General features: G+C 36.6%; 1 protein-coding gene across 8 annotated transcripts in view; it reads right to left on the bottom strand.

Moving 5' to 3' along the window:
• LOC132101214 (protein Aster-B-like) overlaps nucleotides 1-24,525 on the bottom strand; it is a 144,916-nt gene that overhangs the window by 69,040 nt on the left and 51,351 nt on the right. For 6 of the 8 annotated variants that reach the window (XM_059505966.1, XM_059505968.1, XM_059505974.1 and 3 more), the window contains exon 3: nucleotides 13,355-13,444. The exons of the other annotated variants lie outside the window; for them this stretch is intronic. In XM_059505966.1, coding sequence (XP_059361949.1) covers nucleotides 13,355-13,444 — 90 coding nt within the window. The remainder of the gene's footprint in view (nucleotides 1-13,354; nucleotides 13,445-24,525) is intronic. 8 annotated transcript variants of the gene reach the window in all.

Below are 24,525 nucleotides of genomic sequence, written 5' to 3'. Positions count from 1 at the left end.
ACTATTTTAAATGCATGTGCCATGCATAATTAATGCGTTATGATGAAGTATTATATGCCATGGAACAGAAAGTGTTTAAATTAGTCCAACATGACATATTGTCAAATCTTATTATTTTTTCGTTGATGCCAAATTTGATTTATTCTAAAATTATTTTAATCAGTTTGATGATAGATCAATACTAAAATTATGTTAAATCTAAGCAATTATTTTGCTTAATATATGGGTGTAGGAGTGCAAGATAGTCACAAGAGGGCACACTTCCAAGGCCCCCCAGTCATTTTGTGCCAGAAACTCAAAAGCAAATAGCTTAAATGGAAAGGAAGAAAGAGGAAGAATGACTGTGATGATTCAATTTCTCAATTTATTTCCCATTAATAAATTCTAAGCACTTTTATAAGTAATAAAACATTCACATTTCTTTTTGTCAGTTAAAAATATATCTATGGCATTCAAATAAGTGAGAGACCATATATGAGTCTTGTTTCTTGACAGGATGGTGAGTTTCTATAGAGACTAATGGGCCCTGAAAGCACTGGAGTCCCAGGCCCCATGACAGCCACTTCAAGGCCTCACGCAGGGGCCGATTAAATCATGACAGCAAACGACAGTGTGTGGTGAGAGGCTGTTCTGAGCTGGCTGTAGTCACTCACTCATCAGCGATAATGAACACACACACACACACACACACACACACACTGGAGGACCTGTGTCGTTGTGTTTCCTGTGATTATATCATGTGCAACAGGTACATCATGTTCCTGAGTCTGTGTGGCACAAGTGTGTGTCTGAACTGACCAAACTGCACTGAATGAGAGTGGTCAATCATGCAGAACGGGCCCTCTGGTGGTGCAGCTGGGTAACAAAAGAAATGTGAACTAAAAGAAAGATAAATAAATAAATATAAATATAGTTTTGCATGCTAACAAGTCAAACATTTTGTGTGCTGTAGTTAAGGTGCAGTTATATGGTTTTTATCATTAAATGAAAAACCAGTCTATATATTAATTAATTAATTTATTTATTAGCAGGGACTATGGTTAATACCATAAGCTGATACAGCTACATGAATGAATGAATGAATTAATAATAATAATAATAATAATAAACAATCCAAAGATACTGCTAAAAATGAATAAATGGATGCAAACTAATGCTAAAACGACATATGTATATTTATAATTTCTTTTCTTTTCTTTTTTTTTTTGGTGATTTAATAATGAATTAATTCAATGTTCAATAGAATGCAACTAATTACATATTTCATGATTTAATTAAATATTCACAAATCTAATGTTCAAGTAATTTGGTCCTACATATATTTTAAATTGTTTCTATACAAACAAACACGAATAAATAAATAAAATAAAAGTGTTGAATTATTTGATTATATATATAATATTTTTTAAACATATTTAATCAAAATTCACTATAATTTTCAATACAGAAAATGTTTATTATCTGTTGTCTACTGTTAGGAATGATCCTGGGGGGACATACATTTGAAAAAGGTCGTAGCGACGTACAGTAGCAAAAAGAGGTTTACTTAAGATTAGTGAAAGTCAACTCTTCCCAATCGGGACAGCTTCAACAGACAGTGCAGAAGTTTGGGATCCTCACAATCCACACAGCCAGTGAGCAATCGCAGCTGGAGCTACTGCAGAACTTACAAACTTGCAGAGCGTTTGACCAGACATTTCAATTCCCAGCATTAAAGTCATCAAGGATTTGATCTTGATAGTCATCAGCCTTCTTTCCTTTAGTGTGTTTGCTGAGAGTGAATCACAGGAATAGAGCACTTCAGCACGCACACATACCTGGAGTGAGACACTCCTCTGACGTCACAGTGTTCTCCTCTCAAACGCACACGCTCTCTGACTTATGTCACAGTAATTGGGCTTGGCTGTCAGTGGGGAGATTTCCTGCTCTCAAGAGGCTTCCTTCTTTTCCATTCACAACAATCCTCTCGCACCCGCTAAAGCTGAGAGGGATCGAGTCGAGCTGCTCTCAAACACGGCTCAATCCATGTACGAGTGTGGGTGACCCAGGCTCTGTCTGTGCCCTGGGTGAGATTTTAGACATAACCCCCCCCCGCACTAAACAAATATTTTCTTTACGGTACTATAAAATTAACTATAAAACAATAAAAAAGATAAAGAACTTTCCTGTGGCGCCTCCTAAACATTTTGTACCCTATATGTCATATGCCACTGGTCGAGTCCCTGTGTACGAGCGACTCCCTCCTTCTGCTCTCATCTTGAGAGATGTGCCTGCCTCAGCTCTCTTTATAAATAACATGCTACATTGTGTTATCAAGCGGAAAGAGAGTGCATTTGGTGTTTCTCTCTGATGCTTACTATCAGTATTTGTCAAATATTTTGTCCAAATAAATAAAAATTCAACACTAAAATCAACTGCTTTAAATGCTACGATATTTATTTTGGCATAACAACGTCATTTATACAGTTACATGTGTACAGTTTAAAAAGCAGATATTGAATTTGAAAACGAATCTAAACATTATATTTAGAGTTATTATTAAAGTATTAGCATATAAAGATGGACTTTTTATATATATATGATGGCAAAAATAATCTAAATGTAAAAACAGGGAAAGAGATAAATCTGTAATATCACTGACCAGTGTAGCAGAGCATACAGTAGTATAGTATAGTTGGTAATGTGTTGCTATGTAGTTGCTAGGCAGTTCTCGGTGGAAATTTGATGCATCACTTATGAAGTGTAATATTTGGTGTAAAGTTGGGGGTTTGTTTAATATGAGCAAAACCATACCAAATTGATGGATTTATTAATTTTTTCATTACGCGTCTCAGATCAATGTGACAGGAAATGAACTGTGATAATGTGCAAGAGTGCAGACCACAGCAAAAACCATAATGAAAGAGGAACGTGATGATGAACCACAGTAATTAGAGGCCATGACACAGGCAAAAAACATTTCAGACGTTTTTCATCATCTTCTGAGCTGCTGCATTTAACTCTGTAAAGCTCGACATATGAACAAACAGTGCATAATGTGGTTTATGTTTTGTATCCTATTTGATACATCAGGCTTTATTGCTCATATATAATATAATGAGAATTTGGGGCTCATACTCAAGGAGAATAAAACATCTCACTTTTATTCTGAGGCTCAAACCAAGCAAACGCAGTTTGTAGATGCTGATGTTTATTAAATTTTGATAGCTTGTACTGTAAATCAAGGAGATTTTTATGAAAGTATATCAGACTGCTTCAATAAAATGCATATATCAGTTGCCACTCCCTCCCAATAATATGTCTTAATTAGATGACATATAAATGCTTAGCTTATGATCAAATATCTGTAGTTTCAAAACATGTAATGCAATGCATTATAATGATGATTGAGAGATGAACAAATAAATTTTCCTCAAAAGCCTAATGATCATATTTTACACTCGTCTTTCCAGATGATGGATAGACACTCGTCTATCCATCATCTGGATAGCCGTTTGCACCATTTGATTTATCAAATGGATTAATTGTTGGCGCCGATACAGGATGGCTGCCTCCGTGACGTAATCTGCAGTTGTTTTTGTGTTTTTGTTAGTTTGTCCTGTCTTTAGTTATATTCCTGCAATCAGTTTCACCAGGGACGACACACATCTCCCGATATATCACCGGTTTTCGACTATTCTGATGTTTTGCTGGACATTCTTGTCGGCGGAGCGGCTGTGCTGATCACACGCTTCAAGAGGATGCGCAGACGGGGGAAAAGAGCTGGCGCGCTCGTGAGACTCAGAAAACATGGATTTCGAACGCCGTTGCCTAGCATCCATCAATCTCTGCTCTCTACCCAACAAAACGGACGAACTGCTTCTGCTCTCTCGGACAAATAAGGATTTCTCACACTCTGCTGCTCTGTGTTTCACGGAAACCTGTCTGAATGACGCCATACCGGACAGCGCGCTCCATCTGCCGGACTTTCAGCTATTCAGAGCGGACCGCGAAGCAGAATCAACGGGGAAATCGCGCGGCGGCGGGACATGCTTTTACATCAGTGGACGGTGGTGTACAGATGTAACTGTGTTAAAGAAGATGTGCTGCTCAAATCTCGAAACACTCTTCATTAACTGCAAGCCGCTCTATTCGCCGCGGGAGTTTCACTCGTTCATTCTGGTGAGTGTTTACATTCCTCCGCAAGCAAACGTGAGCTCAGCTTTACAGAAACTCGCTGATGAGATCACATAGACAGAACAACACCCGGACTCCATTTTAATCATTCTTGGGGACTTTAATAAAGCCAATCTCTCCCGTGAACTGCCAAAATACAGACAGCACATCACATGTCCCACAAGAGACTCTGTTACGCCACTGTTACACCACAATAAAGGATGCATATCACTCTGTTCCATCAGATAAACCTGTATTAAGGACTGTAAAAAGATGGACAAATGAAGCAGAGCAGGATTTACAAGCTTGTTTTGACCTCACTGACTGGAGTGTTTTTGAAGCTGCTGCCACCGATCTGGATGAACTCACAGAGACCGTAACATCATATATCAGTTTCTGTCCTACCAGGACTCAACTAAATTACAACAATGACAAACCGTGGTTCACTGCAAAACTCAGACAGCTCCATCAGGCCAAAGAAGATGCTTACAGGAAGGGGGACAATGTCTTGTATAAACAGGCTAAATACACACTGGAAAAGGAGATCAAAGTGGCAAAGAGGAATTATTCTGGAAAAATAAGGACTCAGTTTACTTCGAACGACTCCGCATAAGTGTGGAAAAGTCTAAAGAAGATCACCAATTACAAGACACCACCCCCCAGCACTGTGGAAAATCAACGACTGGCAGACGATCTGAACGAGTTTTACTGCAGGTTTGAAAGAACACCCATCACCTGCCCTGAACACCTCCCCACACAACCATTCACACCATTCACAACTCCTGCAACCCATCCTGTACACCTGGACACCTGGACAGGTCTTCCGGAAGCAGAAAAGAAAAAAAGCACCAGGCCCAGATTGTGTTACACCAGCCAGTCTGAAATCCTTTGCTGACCAGCTGGCCCCCATCTTCACAAAGATCTTCAACAGATCGTTGGAGCTGTGCGAAGTCCCTTCATGCTTCAAATGCTCCACCATCATCCCCATCCCAAAGAAATCCAAAATTACAGGACTAAATGACTACAGGCCTGTGGCTCTAAAGTCTGTAGTCATGAAGTCATTTGAAAAACTGGTGCTGGCCCACCTGAAAGACATCACTGGACCCTTGCTGGATCCTCTTCAGTTTGCCTACAGAGCAAACAGGTCTGTGGATGATGCAGTAAACATTGGACTGCATTATGTTCTGCAACACCTAGACAGACCGGGGACTTATGTGAGGATCCTGTTTGTGGACTTCAGCTCGGCCTTTAACACGATCATCCCAAACTTCCTCCTGCCCAAACTAAATCAGCTCTCCGTGCCCACCTCCATCTGTCAGTGGATCAACAGCTTCCTGACAGACAGGCAGCAGCTAGTGAGGCTGGGAAAATACACATCCAGCACCCGTACAATCAGCACCGGAGCTCCCCAGGGCTGTGTTCTCTCCCCACTGCTCTTCTCCCTGTACACTAATGACTGCACATCTAAGGACCCCTCTGTCAAGCTCCTAAAGTTTGCAGATGACACCACACTCATCGGCCTCATTCAGGACAGTGACGAGTCTGCTTACAGACAGGAGAGCTGGCTGTCTGGTGCAGTCTCAACAACCTGGAGCTTAACACACTCAAAACGTGGAGATGATTGTGGACTTCAGGAGAAACCCCCCTGCACTCCCCCAACTCACCATCATGAACAGCACTGTGACTGCAGTGGAGTCATTCAGGTTCCTGGGCACCACTATGTCTCAGGACCTGAAGTGGGACATTCACATTGACTCCTTTGTGAAAAAGGCCCAGCAGAGGTTGTACTTCCTTCGCCAGCTGAGGAAGTTTAACCTGCCACAGGAGCTGCTGAAACAGTTCTACTCCACCATCATCGAATCCATCCTCTGCACTTCAGTAACTGTCTGGTTCAGCTCAGCTTCTAAATCTGACCTCAGAAGACTACAGAGGGTAGTCTGGACTGCTGAGCGAATTGTCGGGTCAACCCTCCCATCTATTCAAGAACTGTACTTATCCAGAGTGAGCAAAAGGGCTGGCAAAATCAGGCAATTCCCTCAGGAAATCCATCTAATGAACAATTGATAAAAACTGTGGAACACACTACACTTTATATTTATATATACATACATTTATTTATCTAACACACATACTTAGCGTACACTTAAATTTTTTTGCACATAATATACCTGTACATACATAATGCTCATTGTAATATACCTGCCATACATTGTCAATTTGTATATTTTCGTTCCTTACCTACCTATTTGTATTTTTTTAAATTTTTTATACCATTTTGTGTTTTTGTTCAGTCACTGTCATTATGTTGCACTGCAGAGCTTCTGTCACGAAAACAAATTTCTCGTATGTGTGAACATACCTGGCAATAAAGCTCATTCTGATTTCTGATTTACTCTGATTTTCTGATTTAATATGATTTAAAAAAAAAAAAAGAAAACGAAAAGACGTACATGTGTAGATAATCAAGTAAATTTCAGTCCAGTATGAGTTAATTTTGAACTATAACATTTTGAACTAAGATTTCATAACAAAAAGACATGTGAACCACAGTCTGAAGGGGGATGTTTTACAGTGATACTAAAAGGCTTTTAACTTGCTAAAAAAGTATAAACTATCAATCAGATGACAAAAGGCATTGTGTTTCAAAGACATTTGTGTACAGAAGGCTTTACAGGGTTAAGAGCGGTAGAGGATGAGGTTGATAGATCTCCCACAGTCCTCAGCTCTGAGCCCTTCTTCAGCTCTAACAAATGACCCAACTGACAGGAACCATAAATCTACCCAGAGAGAAGCAGAGATTACACACACACACACACACACACATACACCTCCTCAAAACACCTGCTGTACTGTACATAGGAATTGGTGTAAGATTTAGTCTGACTAACATGACACTAGCATGATCATCTACAGTATGTGCTAGTGTACACTTGCTTGTGTTCAATGAGCTATAATATAATATAAAATTGTATTTGCATATTGTTTAATGTAAATATCATTTAAAATAAGGCTGTATCATAATAGTTAACAGAAAGACACGACCAGTGTATAGGTTTCTATTTCCACGTTGCGCAAATGCTTAAATCTTGTTTTCAACAAATGAAAATGTTTGCATGAATACACTCTAAATTTTTTTTATTTTTTAACTTGTAAATAGAAGTATGTTTAACAAAAAAATTCTGTCTTTCTACTTCAACATGTCATACATAATTAATGTGTTGCTTTGAATTTATTTGTGAAATTTACTATCAATTTCTGAGTGAAAATGACTTCAAATTAACCTTTTTTAAACAAATTAAACTTTCAGTGTAGACTAGGGCTGTCACTTTTGTGAAAAAAGCATTTTCGATTTTTAAGACATAAGTGTTCATTGAATCGATTGTAAAATCGATTTTCCATGTAAAAAAAAAGACGTTTCCTTTTTTCAACGCCAAATAACAGATGAACGTAAAGAAAGCGCTGGAACATCAGGGACATCAGGGCGTGACGTGTAATGTACGAGTCGAAAATGTTAGGCACGTTATACTTTCACTGAAGCAAACGAACGATCTCGGCGTCAGCGCGGAAAGTGAGGAACAAACTGATCTCTGCTTCATTACCGTTTGCACAATTTTTTATCACAATCTTCCTTCAAAACAGCCGGTAAAAGAGTCGCGCGATAACGTGCGTCATCACTTCGACACGGCATTAGATCTGGCTTTTGTTCACACAGCGCTCGTCCCGGGTTGAACCCGGCAATGTTACTAGGTCCCCGACCCGGGTTCAATGCCGGAATCAATCCCGGGACGTGGTTGCTTCCACACAGAAGGCGACCCGGAATTGTTCCGGCAATATGCAGGGTCCGACGTGCAGTGTGAAAGGGGCTTTGGAAGTTGGAATAAATAAGTCCTCTGTAACATCGTAACATCTCAGCACTCTAAATAGGCATAGGCTCATTTCGCCTATAAATAGACCAACGCACCAATAAAACGAGTCTTTTTTAACAAATTAAATTAAGATAAATTTTAAATTAAGATAGGTATTTGGCAATAACAAAATTAAGATAAAGGATCCGCCGGATTTGCTTCGCCACTAGCAGCTGACATTTAATAAGAATAATGCCAAAATTTGCGTATATACTCTGTCCACATTACGCATTTAAGACTCAATGAATATTTAGTTATCATTTGAAAAACCTTAACTCACAGAGATTAGGCTAAGCCTACATGTTTTTGTGGAGGAAAATGATTGAATCCACTGTAGATGTCTTCAGCGCGTTCCTGCACACACTGATGGTGCGTCATTATTCACTCATTATTCTCATTATAAACATAGTCAAAACTTTTCCAAACCTCAGACTTTGCTTTAGTTGCTGGTGCAACCAAAACGTAATCGTCAGAGGCAAGCCTTCCGTTTCACCTAATCAGCATCCATTTTCTTATCTTTCTCGCGCTAATCGAAACACATCACATGACCGCTCGTTTACCTCACAAACCGGAGCGCAAGCCCGAGCCCGCGTACGATTATTTAAATAAAGCCCGAACCCGACCAAACCCAAGATCTTCAGCTCTAATTTGCAAGAAGGTTCGTGCAGAATAACAAACAGCAACAAAAGTGTAACATTCTAGAAAAAATATATATGCAGAGGGGACTGCTGCCATAACATAAATGAAAAACATCACTGCAGGCTTCAACCCAGCTGCATTTATGATTTAGGCAATTCAAGGCAATTAGGCTGCGCAAGGTGGGAGTATTACTGCCAATCTTTCACCACAAAAGCCGGTCGCTGTCAACTGGCAATGCTGGCTCCTTTTCATAACTCAGCATCTCCTGTAAGAGGTCGCTTTCGATGTCACTGGGTCTTATAGGCGCATATTTGCTATTTCTTTGATTTGCTATATTTGAATTTTCTAGCTTTCGCAACGCATACTGCACTTTTGGAATTCTTTATTTTCTTTTTCTGCTTGTTTGTGAGTTTTGAATTGTTTAATTATTAAAAAAAAAAATTAATAGTCTACATATTTGGTTAAAATCGATTGCCTATTTTCATTTTCGAAACTTTTTTTGGTTGGTCCGATCGATTGTGCAATCGATTTTCTAACGAAAATTGACAGCCCTAGTGTAGACTTAATTATTTTAACTTTGAAAAGTGAACAAAGCAAACAATCTGATTATTCAAGGATCCAAGAAGTTCTAAGATTTTAATAAACAAATATGAAGAACCTACAGAAATTAGAAATTTCATAAAGAGGTTGCTCAGTTCACATGTAGTAGGTTTACAATAATATAGAACACAAATCATTTCAAATGTATATGCTTGCACAAACACATGATCTCTTCTTGACATCTTAAAATAGAACTGATAATTAATGACGCATTATAATCTTTCTGATCGCCAACATGACCGTGTCAACAAACACTCTTAAAAATAAAGAGTGTTTTCACAGCGATGCAATAGAAGAACCATTCTGGGTTCCTCAAATAACCTTTCAGTGAACAGTTCTTAAAAGAACCATTTCTTTCTTGGTGTGAAGAACAATTTTTTCAATACAAAGAACATTTGAGGAACGGAAAGGTTCTGTGGTTGTTAAAAGTTCTTCATGGACCTATAGATGCTTCATTTAGATGATCATGCAATACACAGATCATAACCAAAGGAAAGAAGAGCATGATTCCATCTAACAGTCACTTACATACTACAGGAAAGCAGTTTGATACAACAACAAAGAACCTCCATGTTTCTACTGAAGAAACCATTGAAAGAAACACTGAAGTAGGTGCTCACCTTCTATCTCTCTCAATTTAGGATTCTCTTTCTTGTTTCTTGTAAATTGTGTTTCTGTAGTGCAGCGTCCATGCTGTGGTGTGCTGGGTTCAGCTGTGCTGTCGATAGCGAGGAGGAGAGAGGGTGAGGGTGAAAGGGTTATGGAAATGGCACAACCGCTGTGGCTGCGAGTAATCTGAGGCTAATTCTGGCTGTGGCTGGGAGACACCATGATAGAGGGATTTGCACTGCTAGAGCCTGCGGCTGATGTCCTCATCCGGAGTCACACACTTCACCTGGACTGACCCTCTTCAGAGCACAACACTTGTATGCTTTCAAGCACAGATCACTGGACGCATTCAAGCACCTCATATTGAAGAGACAGAGTAAAGTAGCATTCCGCTCTCTCTATATAATACTGTGTGTGAGCAAATCATTCCACAAGGTCCTATTTCACATAAAATCTCAGAAATTAGATGCTATATATCTATGCTATCTATAAACCTGTATGAAGATATTTTAAAGAATGTTAGTTACCAAACAGTTGACGGTAACCATTGACTTCCATAGTAGTATTGTAAGTCAAAGACCACGGTCAACTCTTTGGTTAACAACATTCCCAAAAATATCTTCTTTCATGTTCACACAGGTTTGAAACAATTTGCGGGTGAGTAAATAATGACAGAATTTTGATTTTCGGGGTGAACTATCTCTTTAAACTGACATTATTTCAACTATATTTCAGCTTTAAAGGTCACTCATTTGTGGTCTGGGTGTGAAAAGCCAATTCAATCTAATTAGGTGAAACTATTGTGATATCAAATATACATGCTTTTCGATGGATCTACACAATTATGTAAAAAAAGAATCCAAAAACGAGGTGGTCAGCAACATGTAAATAACAATGTGAGACACTGGAGAGCTGTCCTTTGCAGAGAGCCAAAGGCTCAGTTAAATTTTGTATTGACATGAGACAATGAGTTAAAGCCACACTTTCACACAGCGCCCATTGTGGCGGCTTTTACAGGCTTTTCTAAATCCACAGGCGGCCAGTGACATGATACAAAAGAGATGGGCTGTTCCTCATGTCACTGGTTAAACTGGCATGTGGTGGTGGTCAGACAACAGTCTTGACCACTCAGGAAAGAGCAGCACTTCAGGACAGAAGACCAGCCCCTGTTCAGATTTGACCTCCAAATCAAAGAATGGATCGGTCACCACAACAAACCAATGCATCGCGTCTGGTGCACTATTTCAACAGCATGTCAACCAAAAGTAGAAAAGTCTAATGTGCATCTAATGCGTTTAATACAATTACTTCTTGAATGTCATGGTACCAGAAAAACTCGATGTATCTCAGTCTCATTGCCATTGCCTACTAAGGTTTCAATGAAGTTTAAAGGGACAGTTCACCCAAAAATGAAAATGTTGTCATCATTTACTCACCCTTAAGTTATTCCAAACCTGTCCGAGGTTATTTTTCCTGCACAAAAGATTATATCTTGAAAAATTTTGGTAACCAAACAGCCACTGAATTTCATGGTATGGAGAAAAAAAAAATATTCACAAGTCAATAGCTGCTGGCATCTGTTTGGTAATAACCTCTGAGAGGTTTGGAATAACTTGAGGGTGAGTAAATGACTAAATTCAAATTTTTCAGAACTATCCTTTTAAGTCTTTAAACCTTGGAAAGTTTTGTGAAGTACATATTTATATTCAGCTGCAGAGATATACAAAAGAGCAACAGAATCACGCAGCACTTCTCTACAAGAGCTGATATAGAAAAACAAACTTTTTTTTTTCTGGAAACAGATGTAAGTGCAGTTGCCACAAATGAAAAAAAAATTGTGGAGAGTGTTTCACAGAGAGCATTTCCATGCACAAAACACACCAACAGATGCAACCATACTAACAAAACTGTCTAAAAACATCAGTTCTCATGACTCATCACAAGATCTAATCTGTGTTTGGCCTTCACTTACCTTCTGTTCCTGGACAATTACGAATGCTTATCTCTAATCCCACAACTACAGCTCAGATGTTTGGTCTTTGCTATGTCTTATTCGGAGATCAGAAACCGAAATCAAGAGAAAGCAAAAAAGCTGAAGCCCCAGACAGGCCGGTCTGTGCACGGCGCTCTGTTTGTTCCCAGGCATTGTGATCAGAGCTGTTTGTCCAATAAAAAAGGCAAACAATCACATTCCATAGCTTGCAACTGTTTTCAGGGCTCAACTTCACAAAAGTACAGCGGGGCACTGAGATATCACACCTCAAACAAAACAACCATTGCAGGTTTGCCGAGATATGTGGATCAAGATTACTATATCTACATTTCCAGACACACACTTGTCTGCTACTGATGTGGTCTTGATTCTTACCTACACTTGTCTGCCCCGCTGTCAGCCCAGTGAGAAAATCAACAGTTTTGATCAGTTTACGTTGCATGGTAAAGCTTGAATACACTACAGGAATTTTCACCAGATTTTTTGTCCCAAACTTCATTCTGTTATTTGCCAAAAGTCAGAATCAGTCAGACTTTACAAATTTTGTATAAAAAAAACTTAAAAAAAAAAAAAAATCTTATTACATGAAGCATTTAGCCTCAGACTGTGATTCCATCTAGTTGGAGGACATCAAATGTACAAAGTGCTGATATTTAGAGCAGATTTTACAACATTTTTTGTGTTCTGTTTCTCTCTGTAATTAACTCGGCAACTGCATGATGCCTATAGTGTCTAAAAAAGTCATCAGATTTTAAAAGTCTTTTAGTGTATTCCAGGCTTTAGTGTGTTTGATCTTGATGAAGAGATGTATGTATTTTTGTGTCGCCAAAATTTATTTGGATACTTAAACCACAAATAAAAAAGGTAAAATTGTCTTTCCATTAAATAATAAATGATAAAGTGATAAGTGATAAAATAAGTGGTATTCATTTTTAAAGAAATAATCTGGTAACACGTTACAACATGGTTAAACTTGTCAGTAACCATCAGCTTTCTTTCTTTCGTTCTTTTTCTTTTTCTTTCTTTCTTTCTTTCTTTCTTTCTTCCTCTTTCTTTCTTTCTTTCTTTCATTTTGCCACAAAGAATCTTTTGTGAAACAGAAAGGTTCTTCAGATGTTAAAGGTTCTTTATGGAACCATTTAGACAAAATAAATAAAAATTATTCTATGGCATCGTGAAGCACCTTAATCTTAAGAGTTTAATTAAGAGTTAATTTCAAGGACCCCCTTGAAAATGAGGTGTCACATCTCAAGGCGCTATCCTTTCAGTCAACTCAAATTCTATGCCTTAGATGCTTGTTAAAGTCGCTGAGGTGAACATCACTGGACAGCATTATGTAAGGATTCCTCTGTGCAGCTTGAGCTCTCAGTAGTCCGATTGGCTGAGTATCTCTGCAATTCATTTATTAAAACTGATGTTAACTACTGATGTTTCTGACAGGTGAAGTACTCACCTGTCCTCACGGATGGAGGGAGTCAGGAAGCGGCTGGAATCATCATCATGGCTGCTCTGTTGACTGCTCTGTTGACTGCTCTGCTGACTGCTGCAACAGAGTCAGATTGATAAAGGTCAATGTTGTGGCAACTCTAATCACGTCTAACTACACTGCTCTTTGGGGTAGGTTTTTGAAAGAAGTCTCATATGCTCACCAAGGCAGAATTTATATGTTAACAATAACAGTAATATATAATATCATGTTTTCTGTTTTAGTATATTTTAAAATGTAATTTATTCCTGTGATGTAAAGCTGAATTTTCAGCATAATTCCTCCAGTCTTCAGTGTAACATTATCCTTCAAAAATCATTCCAATATGCCGATATGCTGCTCAAGGAATATTTCTGAATATTACACAATCCTGCGCCTTGGAAAAATGTTGTAAAATGACTTATTTTCATGATGCGGAGTTCAAAAAAGTGAGAAAAACGGCTGTACATAAAATAAGAATCGAAATTTTTCAAATACATGAATAAAACACAATGTACTAATATGAAGGAATTTTCTGTATTGATTTGTACAGGTGTTTTGTGCTTTAGGGTTAATGGAGATGTCCATAAAATGAATGCATTACCAGTACATTATCTTTTGTATTGTATGTACTAATTTTAATATACTTATCAAAACAACAAAAGCAGTTAAATGTCAAAACGTGTTTTTTAATGTCAAAAAGTAGTATGTAAAATGCCCCCAATTCAAACTTACAATGAGCAAAGGAGTGGAAAAAGTGTTAACCAGGATCATCCGTAAAATAATGCCTTCAGAAACATTCATACATGTGAAAACAGTTTGAGAACTGAACAAATAATTGTAATCTGGCTCAGAGAACTAATACAGTAATACAGGCACTATTTTTGGAATGATACATTATAAATATATTTATTGTCATTTTTGATCAATTTGCTTTATCCTTGCTGAATAAAAGTATTAATATATATATATATATATATATATATATATATATATATATATATATATATCTTACTGACCCCAAACCTAAGAATAGCAACGTGGCTAAGGTTTCATGTGAAGAGCTTAAATTACAAACCATACATTTTTGTCATATTTTTCATAAAAGTTGTCTGTTTTATAACGGTATTTATAGCGGTCAATTTCATGTGGTATTTCTCGTTGAAAATTGTGTTCCCATGATTTCTCCACAAGAGGGCGCAGTCATACTCATAGTCACATACACCATTAAAAGCACACAATCCCAGGCGTATCCGAGCCAGAGTTACTGAAAAACTCTGGCACGCTTATTAAGGTTTCTGTAACCAATGCTGAAGTACAGGGCTTTTCATTTCAATATCATGCAATTTAGATTAAAATATACAGTGAATATTTGTAATCATTCATTTCTTATTCTCATTATCTTCTCATTTGCTATACAGCTCACCTGCTCTCTGGTTACTATTAGATCAGTATCGTTCCTTCTCTTTAGATAACATCAACACATTCACACTAAATGTAATTAAACCAGTATCGTTTCACTTAGCTTTTTTGTTATCAGATTTGAAAGATTTTAATATATGTGGACACTGCGATGCAATTTGAAGCAGTGAAAAGTAACAGATTGTCTATTCTAGTATGACATACAAAAAAATCCCTGTCTCCTCGTTCCATCAGCTGCAGGGATTTATGGAAGATACGCTCAGGTGTGTGCAGGTATTTGCTTGCGGTGACTACGGGCTACACACCGAAAGGAAACTCATATCTACAATTCAAATTATGCAGGCACATTTCTCATTTATGGTCAGTTGGTTGACAGCATTTGACCCATGTGGGCGTATCTTGTTTGCCTAAAACACTGGTGATTTAGCCTGTGTCTGAATGTGAGTTTATCCACATAGATAGGCCTAGAACGCTTCTGAATAATTTATGACAGTTGCCTGTCTGAGGCTTTTGTGTGTTTTAACTGCTGCTGAAACAAAACCCCAGTGCTCTTTAGGCCAGCAGCACAGGCTGACGTCAGACTAGGAACCCGCTGGTTTATAGCGAGCTTGTTCAAACTGAGCCAAATTCAGCCTGTTTGAAAAGTTAAGTATCCTGATGATGAAAATATATCATTATTATTTTACATTACATTTATTCACTTAGCTGACGCTTTTATCCAAAGCGACTTATAATTGCCACATATGTCAGAGATCGCACGCCTCTGGAGCAACTAGGGGTTAAGTGTCTTGCACATTGGTGTCTCACAGTGGATTCAAACCCGGGTCTCTCACACCAAAGACATGTGTCTTATCCACTGCGCTAGCACCACCCCATTATTATACATGCACTTTAAACTTAAAAAATATTAAATAAATACAAATCCAGCACATCACATAAACTTGCAAAATCCAGAAACATTTTATTAGCTTTTTTTTTTTTTTTTTTTTTTCTAAGGCTTACAAAACTGAAAATAATTTTAATACATACTGCCTAATTGGAGGTGTGGCCTTTGTCCTTATTATCAGGTGTATTAATATATATATATATATATATATATATACAAAAATAGATACAAAAAAAAGATACAAAAAAAGTCATAACCATCAGAATGAAAAAAAACAACAACTCTTGAAATATTTCATTTTGTGTGCAATGAATATAGAATATAGAATATAAGAAAGATTTATAAAGAATATAAATAAAGAACTTTTCCATGATATTCAATTTTTTTTAGAGGCACCTGTATGTTTGAACCACTTCAATGTAATGATTTTGATTTCTTAACATTTGATTGCTTGACCTACAGATATAAATACAATATGTAGGATAGTATTATTTTTATTAAAAACTTAGAGAAAGTTCTATTTCAAGTGCAGCATGAAGAGGTCAATGTGGTTTTCTCATTCCACTGCCTTTCTTCGTCTCATGCTTTTCAATATAAATACTGTACATTCTGTATAAATATCCTCTTGGGATTAGCAATATTTTCAGTGTTATACTGTACTTTCAAGGTGATGGTTATTTTACATGATTTTGTGTGTGTGACCTTTCTATCCATTTCCATCCAAGAATCCTGATGAAAATCAAATAATGGTGAACATTTATCAAAGGATCCTGAAAAAAGTATCATATTTTCCATCAAAATATAAAGCAGCAAAAACACCTTTCAACATAAATAGTAATACATGTTTCCTGAGCAGCAAATCATATTTGAAATCATGATTTCTGAACGATGAGTAAATTACATTTGAAAACATAATCAACTGTAAAACACCTACTGTATTTAAAAATTTTATATTATTCTACAGTTGTACTATTTTAATGCATTTTTGATCAAAAAAATGCAGCCTTGGTAAGCATAAGAGACTTTTTTTCAAAAACACACACATAAAAAAAAAAATCTTACTGACCCAAAACTTTGAATGATTGTGAATAGATTTATGTATCTAAATAAACATGAATTCATCGTCCAGCTCTTTCAAATCAAATGCTCACTAAACAAGCAGACTATTCAGTTTAGGGCTTTCCCGCAGACTTTAACCTTGCATTATGGGAACAATTTTACACCTACTCCCCTCTTACAGAGAAATAACAACTCCTATATCTGAAATATTAACAACATCCACAGAGTCTCTCAGCTGGAAGGTGCACACTTATAAGTTCCCCATGTCTTAGAATAGCAGCAGAAGCTCTTATCAGAGAAAAGCAGACTGTGAAAGGTCTAGATGCATCTGAGCAGCACGAGAAACCCTACGAGACGAGACATAGCGCTCACAAGCCCAGATAAGAGACCTTACCGAACCCAGACTCAGATGTTATAGAATAGCACACAAAGATGAGGAAGCAAGTGAGATACGAGAACAACTCTGGTTGTAAACTAAACTTGAGCGTAAATTCATAATTGTTCCGAAAGATGTGCTTGTCTTACATTTCTGTTGTTACAATAAACGGAGACTGAAACTATCAAGTAAGTTTTACAGCTGATGCACAAGCACCATCAAAGTGTCTCATATGCTACATTTCAAGTCTTCTTAAGTCATGCAATAGATACTAAATGTTGCTGAATGTGAGTTTAAAAGGCTACTTTTTGCATGCTGCATGAGTAAACGATCTGAAATACCAGCTGCTAAACATCAAGTCTCAGTTACTGACAAACACTATCGTAGACACTTCAAAAACACCTTTTTTGTTCCCACCTTTCTGCTGGATGTATAATGAATGTGATCTTATTTGGCATCACGGCAGCTTCTGAGTTTTTTTAAGCACAACTGACACTTCACAAGAGGAAAATATCAGTATACATAGCAGTCTGTTTAACTATTAACCTGTCGTCTATGTTCAACATTAATCTACATAAATTCACCACATAATCTGTATTTTGAAAAGTGAAAGAATAGAGACCTTGACACATTACGCTTTTGATTTAGACAGGTGGACTGCTTGGATATCACTTAATTGTTGTGGCTGAAACTCTAGAGAGCATACACAGATGGTTTCAGCATGGGTGCCATAAAATCTGCATTGTTGCACAAAAAAGAAAATTCTGTCCCTGATTCGCAGTTGCTAGTAGTATGGAAAAATACTGTAGAATCGGCAACATATCTTATTTTGTGTTTAGCAGAAGAAATAAACTAATACAGATTTAGAACTACTTGAGCGTGAGTAAACGATGACAGAAGTTTCATTTTTAAGTGAACTATCTGTCTAAATGTAATTCATGCTGCATCTCACTGCAAAATCTATATTCTATATGGACCTGTAGTTTCCCTGCAGTGAGAGAAATTACCTATAACCTAATGTACAACATAAAAAATGCTAATAAACACATAAAAATCAAATACTGCCGCTGATGTAAAGAATTATGAGTAATTCCATATTTGCTAATAACACAACAACGACACACCATATGGAAAAACGAACAACTGACATAAACAGGACAAACCTGTTATCCGGACTGTTATTTATGTAACACTTTGTTGGAGAGTGTGATTTCTCAGATAATTTCAAGTGCACAATGTGTGTGTTGCTTTACAGTAATTCAATGATTTACATCACCTCTGTGCATATGGAAGACAGTTTTATCTGAAGCAGCATACAGTGCATTTATGAAACACATTTTAGCATTCAACGCATATCCTGGGACCAGCGTTTGTGCTACAGGAACCCTCAGTTCAAAAGAAAATATTCAACCCATCAAATCAGTCTTAAAACCTTTCCATTAAAACCAATGATTAATAGCTTGCATTTTGCATCAATAATTGACAGAAGAGATAAAAAATTAGCAAGTATTAAAGTATATAACTGTACAGCTGTGCCTTTCAAATCACATATCTATATCTTGCTCTCAAAATGGAATAAAACATTGATAATACTAGATATTATCATCAAAAGTAATATTATATGTCCTGGTGATCATATTGAGTGTACTACCATATAAGGCTTGATTCTGGTAATTGACTACTTTAAAACTCAAGGCTGATTCATCAAATAATATAATGGAAGTATTAAGGTGCAAGAAAAAGCTGATTGATTCAATGCCTGATTTAATATACTGTAACATTCCAGTGCTTTAATGTGCAAAACCAGCTGACAGGATGTTGGAGTTGAATTCTAATTATACATTCCTGTAAATCTACATAAAAAAATAAAACTAAAAATAAAATAACAGAAAAAAAACAGAACACTTCCCTTCAAAAGCGTAACATTTGGCGTACCATTCATGATGACTCAAATATTGCAAGGTGAGAGCATTCAAAAAAGAAGAAAAAAGTAAAAAAATAAAATAACAAAATGAACAAAATATAAAGAACGAAAACATGAAATTGAAATAAGAATAATGGGTGGTGTTGATGTAGTTTTCCTCTAGCTTCACAGTCTAAAGATCAGTGAGTACAATGCTGAGTCTTGTGTTTCCAGTGTTCAACCATATTAACATTATCTGATCTTGCATCATCTGGTTAATATGAAACTGTGAGGCTCTGTCTGGTGGTCTTCACTTGAACTTTGCACATACAACAAATTTACATAATCCAATAACAGCTAAATAAAATAAAATAAAAGCTGTATAACAGCTGTGCCACAAGCTGTAGCTGGAGTGCCCATGAGCTCTGCTAGAGCACACCCCATCCTGTACCCTATACCACTCATCCTGGACTTCATTTCCCATAATCCTCTGCCTGAACACATCATCAATTGCAATCACCTGTCTTTCATCAGTTCTCATAATCAGTTCACAACTGTCTCACATTAGAAGGACTTTAAAAGTAGCACAGACACTGACTTTGCTGGTTATTGAATGTTTATCCTTCTGTGTTTCCTGATTATCATGTTTTGATCCTAGACTATTTCCTTGTTTTTGATTGTTTGCTGCCTGCCCTGACCATTGCTTGTTTATCTGGATTACTCTTTTGCCTCATCTCTGTTGTTACTGTTTGCTGCTGCTTCTGGACCCTGCCTGTTTAGACCATGCTCTCTTTTAATAAAGCCTGCAAATGGATCCCCACTCCGTCGTCATGCCTTTTATGTAACAAACTGAAGGGTGTTGATAATTAACTTCTATATCTAGAGTTTGTGATTGCGCATCTGTTGAATTCTACATTTTATGCACCAAGTTTCACCGCACCTATACTATACCCATGATACATCAAACATAAATTGCTCCCATTATAATCAACGAAGCTGTCTGCACTGACATCACCAAAATGCAACACCACTGCTATAAGACCTTCTCTAATACACACTTTCTTTGACTCCCTTCTTTCACAGTGACATCTCCTTTGCACAGGCAACACAGACTTTGTAATTCAATTGATTTTCCTCTCATTGTTTTAAATGAGACACAAAATTCAATTCGTACCACTAAATTACATTATGGGCTCTCCTATAAAGAAACATTTATTACATTTAACATTTATTTTGCAGTCCTGTTTTGTTCAAAGCAACCAACAGTACAGCTTGCCGGAGACCCCCGGATATAACTGCATTGCTCAAGGACTTGCATTCTGCCTAAAACTGAACCTACAATACAGTATGTAGCTGTGGTACAGACCTTGCATATAAAACCTGATACGAAATTATGCAAATCATCAGATGCAAACAATTATATATATTTTATATCCCAGTCAAATCTGTGTTTGTGGCTTCTGAAACTCTGAAAATTACTGTTAAAGCATCAAGAGAGGCAGAGACTCTGCTACTGTAACTCCACTGTTTCTCTTTCCCAACTGGTGCTATTTGTGCGCTATTTGAGATATCAATATCACTAAACACTATATATGATTGTTAAAGATTATAGCTAGTACTCTATCCTGCCAGAAAGCTTCTCATGGGCCCCCAAATGAGTCTCACTGCCTTTGCTTTCTCATTTGGGCATGCACTGCAGGTAATTTGGTCTATTATCTCATTTTTTATTAAGTAGCCATGTAATAAGAGGGATAATCTACTGTGGGCTGCTAATTATCATTTATTAACCACAACAAAGCGACCTAGAACCGCCACTGGCCAAAACTTTATTGCATTCAGCAAGTTAATCTTTCAGTTCAACAGTCAGTGTGCTCTCTGAAGAAATAAGATATTTCATTCCTAAACCACAAAATAAAACTACTAAATAACATAGCATGCAACAAACAGATAATTTAAAATGAACACTTAAAAACATAAAAGCATATATTTTTTTCAATGATCAAAACAAATGAACTAAACAAATGGACAAATAAATAAACAATATAAAGTGTAAATAATTTGTTTTTTGAAGGTCTGTGGTGAACACAAGCTCGAGATACTTTCACACACACAAATGCATATATATATATATATATATATATATATATATATATATATATATATATATTAGGGGTGTCGCGATATACCGGTATTGGCGATAACCATTAGTTAACATATATAAATAACATTAACAATAAACAACATTTCCACATCATTTTATGAGGGGCCGTGCAAGACTTAATTCATTCTGGCACTCTTACACGCTTACATTCTCCTTTCACATACATATATTCTTGCTTTCACACACTTACATTCTCCTTTCAGATACATATATTTTTTCTTTCACACACTTTCATTCTTCTTACACATGCATACATTTCTACTCTTACACACACTTACATTCTCCTTTCATATGCATATATTTTTGCTTTCACGCACACATACATTCTCCTTACAAATACATATATTTTTGCTTTCAAACTCATACATTCTCCTTATACATATATTTCTACTCTCACACACATACATTCTCCTTTCACATACATATACACACATACATATATAGATGTATGTAAGAGAAGAATGTATGTATGTGCGAGAGAGATTATAGTGGAAACGGAAGGCGTTTAGTTGAAACGGAAGGAGTATAGTGGAAATGGAAGGCGTTTAGTTGAAACGGAAGGCAGGTTAGGCGTGATCAGGCTCACCGTGACAGGTCTTGATCAGCATGGCTGAGGTAGATGAGGAAGCCGCAGATGTATTTCAGCAAGCTATCTGGGTTTTAAAAAAAAATAAATATTATTATTGTGAAAAGGTTACATGCCCTCGTCCTTTGAGCGAGTTGTGATTGAGGACGCGAGCTCAGCCTCAGTCGTGTTGCCAGATAGATGTATTATAAGCCTCCAAGGTTTTTTTTTTCTTCATTTAATTTAGGAAGTGAATAAAGTGGGAGGTTGCAAGTTAGGGACAGCGAAATCTTTATATTATTTAAATAACTCAAGACTCATTGCGGTTTATTTATTGTTAGATTTTCATTTACTTATTTAATTTTTTTTTTCAATTGCAGCTCTGCCTGCAGCAATAACTCAGTGCTAGAATAGTGATCTATAAGCGCCACCTGTTTCATCAGCATTTTCATCAGAATCAGAAAGAGCTTTATTGCCAAGTGTTTACACACAGAAGAAATTTCGTCAGGAGCTTCCAGTACAGAAATTACAAACATAGTGCAGACACACATATAATTAAGGAAATAACACTAATAATAATAAATAGTAATATTAAAATATTCATTAAGCCAATCTGATGTTTTTGTTTTGTGCACTTGCTTCATGTTGCATATATATATTTTTTGGTTTGTTTGCTCAAGGTTAGTATGGCCAGTAACAGAGCAAAATAAACATTTAATAAATGTAAAAAAAAAGAAAAAAAAGAAGAAGAACTAAATAAATTGGCAACGAGAATGGGAATCGGCTCATTTGATTGTAAAATAAATAAAATCCTGATCAGTGCATCCTTAACTGGAATAGTTAGGCCTACCTGAAAGACCCGAAAAAGCATGGTTTATTTATTTGTGCAAAATGGTTATTATTTATTACAATACAATGTTTACCAGTCAACAATGAAAACAATAAGTCTTATTGATTGATTGATTGATTGATTGATTGATTGATTGATTGATTGATTGTGGCAAGTCCTTTGAAAATTTAGCCAGGGCAAGTAAAAAATAAATAAACCACAGGCCGAACTGGACCAGTTGAAAATGTCTTTAGCGTTAAGCCCTGTTAATATGATCAAAATCAGTGTCTAAGTACTTGTACACAGATCTTTAAAACACGTTGGTTACATAATGATATGTTAAAAATAAAAACTTAAAATATGTACTTGAAAAGTAAACAGGATGACTTTGAGTAGCATAACTGTAAAATTGTGACGAAGAGCTAAGCAGGTCTTGCACATGTATTTCCTGCTCCGAGAGTGACGTCCTGCTTAAACAGGAAGTAATGGATACCAAAAAAGGTAGAAATATATATATATATACAGTACAGAACAAAAGTTTGGAGACACCTTCTCATTCAAAGAGTTTTCTTTATTTTCATGACTATGAAAATTGTAGATTCACACTGGAGGCATCAAAACTATGAATTAACACATGTGGAATTATATATGGAATTATATACATAACAAAAAAGTGTGAAACAACTGAACATATGTCATATTCTAGGTTCTTCAAAGTAGCCACCTTTTGCTTTGCTCACTCTTGGCATTCTCTTGATGAGCTTCAAGAGGTAGTCACCTGAAATGGTCTTCCAACAGTCTTGAAGGAGTTCCCCGAGAGATGCTTAGCACTTGTTGGCCCTTTTGCCTTCAGTCTGCGGTCCAGCTCACCCCTAAACCATCTCGATTGGGTTCAGGTCCGGTGACTGTGGAGGCCAGGTCATCTGGCGCAGCACCCCATCACTCTCCTTCTTGGTCAAATAGCCCTTGATGCCTTCAGTGTGACTGTTTTGTCAGTGTGATATATATATATACATATATATATATATATATATATATGTAAAAGGAGAATGCATGTGTGTGAAAGCAAAAAAAAAATATGTATGTGTAAGGAGAATGTATGTGTGTAAAGCAAAAAAAAAATATGTATGTGTAAGGAGAATGTATGTGTGTAAAGCAAGAATATATGTATGTGAAAGGAGAATGTAAGTGTGTGAGAGAGAGTAGAAATGTATGTATGTGAAAGGAGAATTTAAGTGTGTGAAAGCAAGAATATATGTATGTGAAAGGGGAATGTATGTGTGTGAGAGTAGAAATGTATGTATGTGAAAGGGGAATGTATGTGTGTGAGAGTAGAAATGTATGTACGTGAATGGAGAATGTATGTGTGTGAGAGTGCCAGAATGAATTATGGCTTATATGGCCCCCCATATCATTTATTAATCTTAGTGCATGTTAATTTCAGCATTTACTAATGAATTATTAAAATCGCAAGTTGTGTTTGTAAACATGAATGCACTGTGAACTTACATGAACAATTACTCAATTTTTATTAACATTAACAAAGATTAATAAATTGTGTAATGTATTGTTCGTTGTTCATTCATGTTAATACATTATTGTTAATAAATGACATCTTATTGTAAAGTGTTACCATTAATATTTATTCATCATACTGTTGAACTTGACAGTATTTTCTCTCTTGTTATTTTATAGGAAATGCAAAGAAGACAGAGAAAGCCAGAGTCTTGTGCCCTGCATTTATCTGTATCAATATTATGTTCGTTGGGTGAAAAAGAAAAACTCAATAAACAAAGTAAAAAATCATTTGACTTATCTTTTCCCCTCCAAGGTTTCTATAGATATCACGATATATCGATATCGTGAATTCTTATGGCCACAATAACCGTGATATGAAAAATCGAATATCGTGACAGCCCTAATATATATATATATATATATATATATATATATATTAG

The sequence above is a fragment of the Carassius carassius genome, chromosome 23, assembly GCF_963082965.1.
Source record: "Carassius carassius chromosome 23, fCarCar2.1, whole genome shotgun sequence".
In the NCBI taxonomy this organism is placed as follows: domain Eukaryota; kingdom Metazoa; phylum Chordata; class Actinopteri; order Cypriniformes; family Cyprinidae; genus Carassius; species Carassius carassius.
This window is presented reverse-complemented; position numbering and strand designations above follow the sequence as displayed.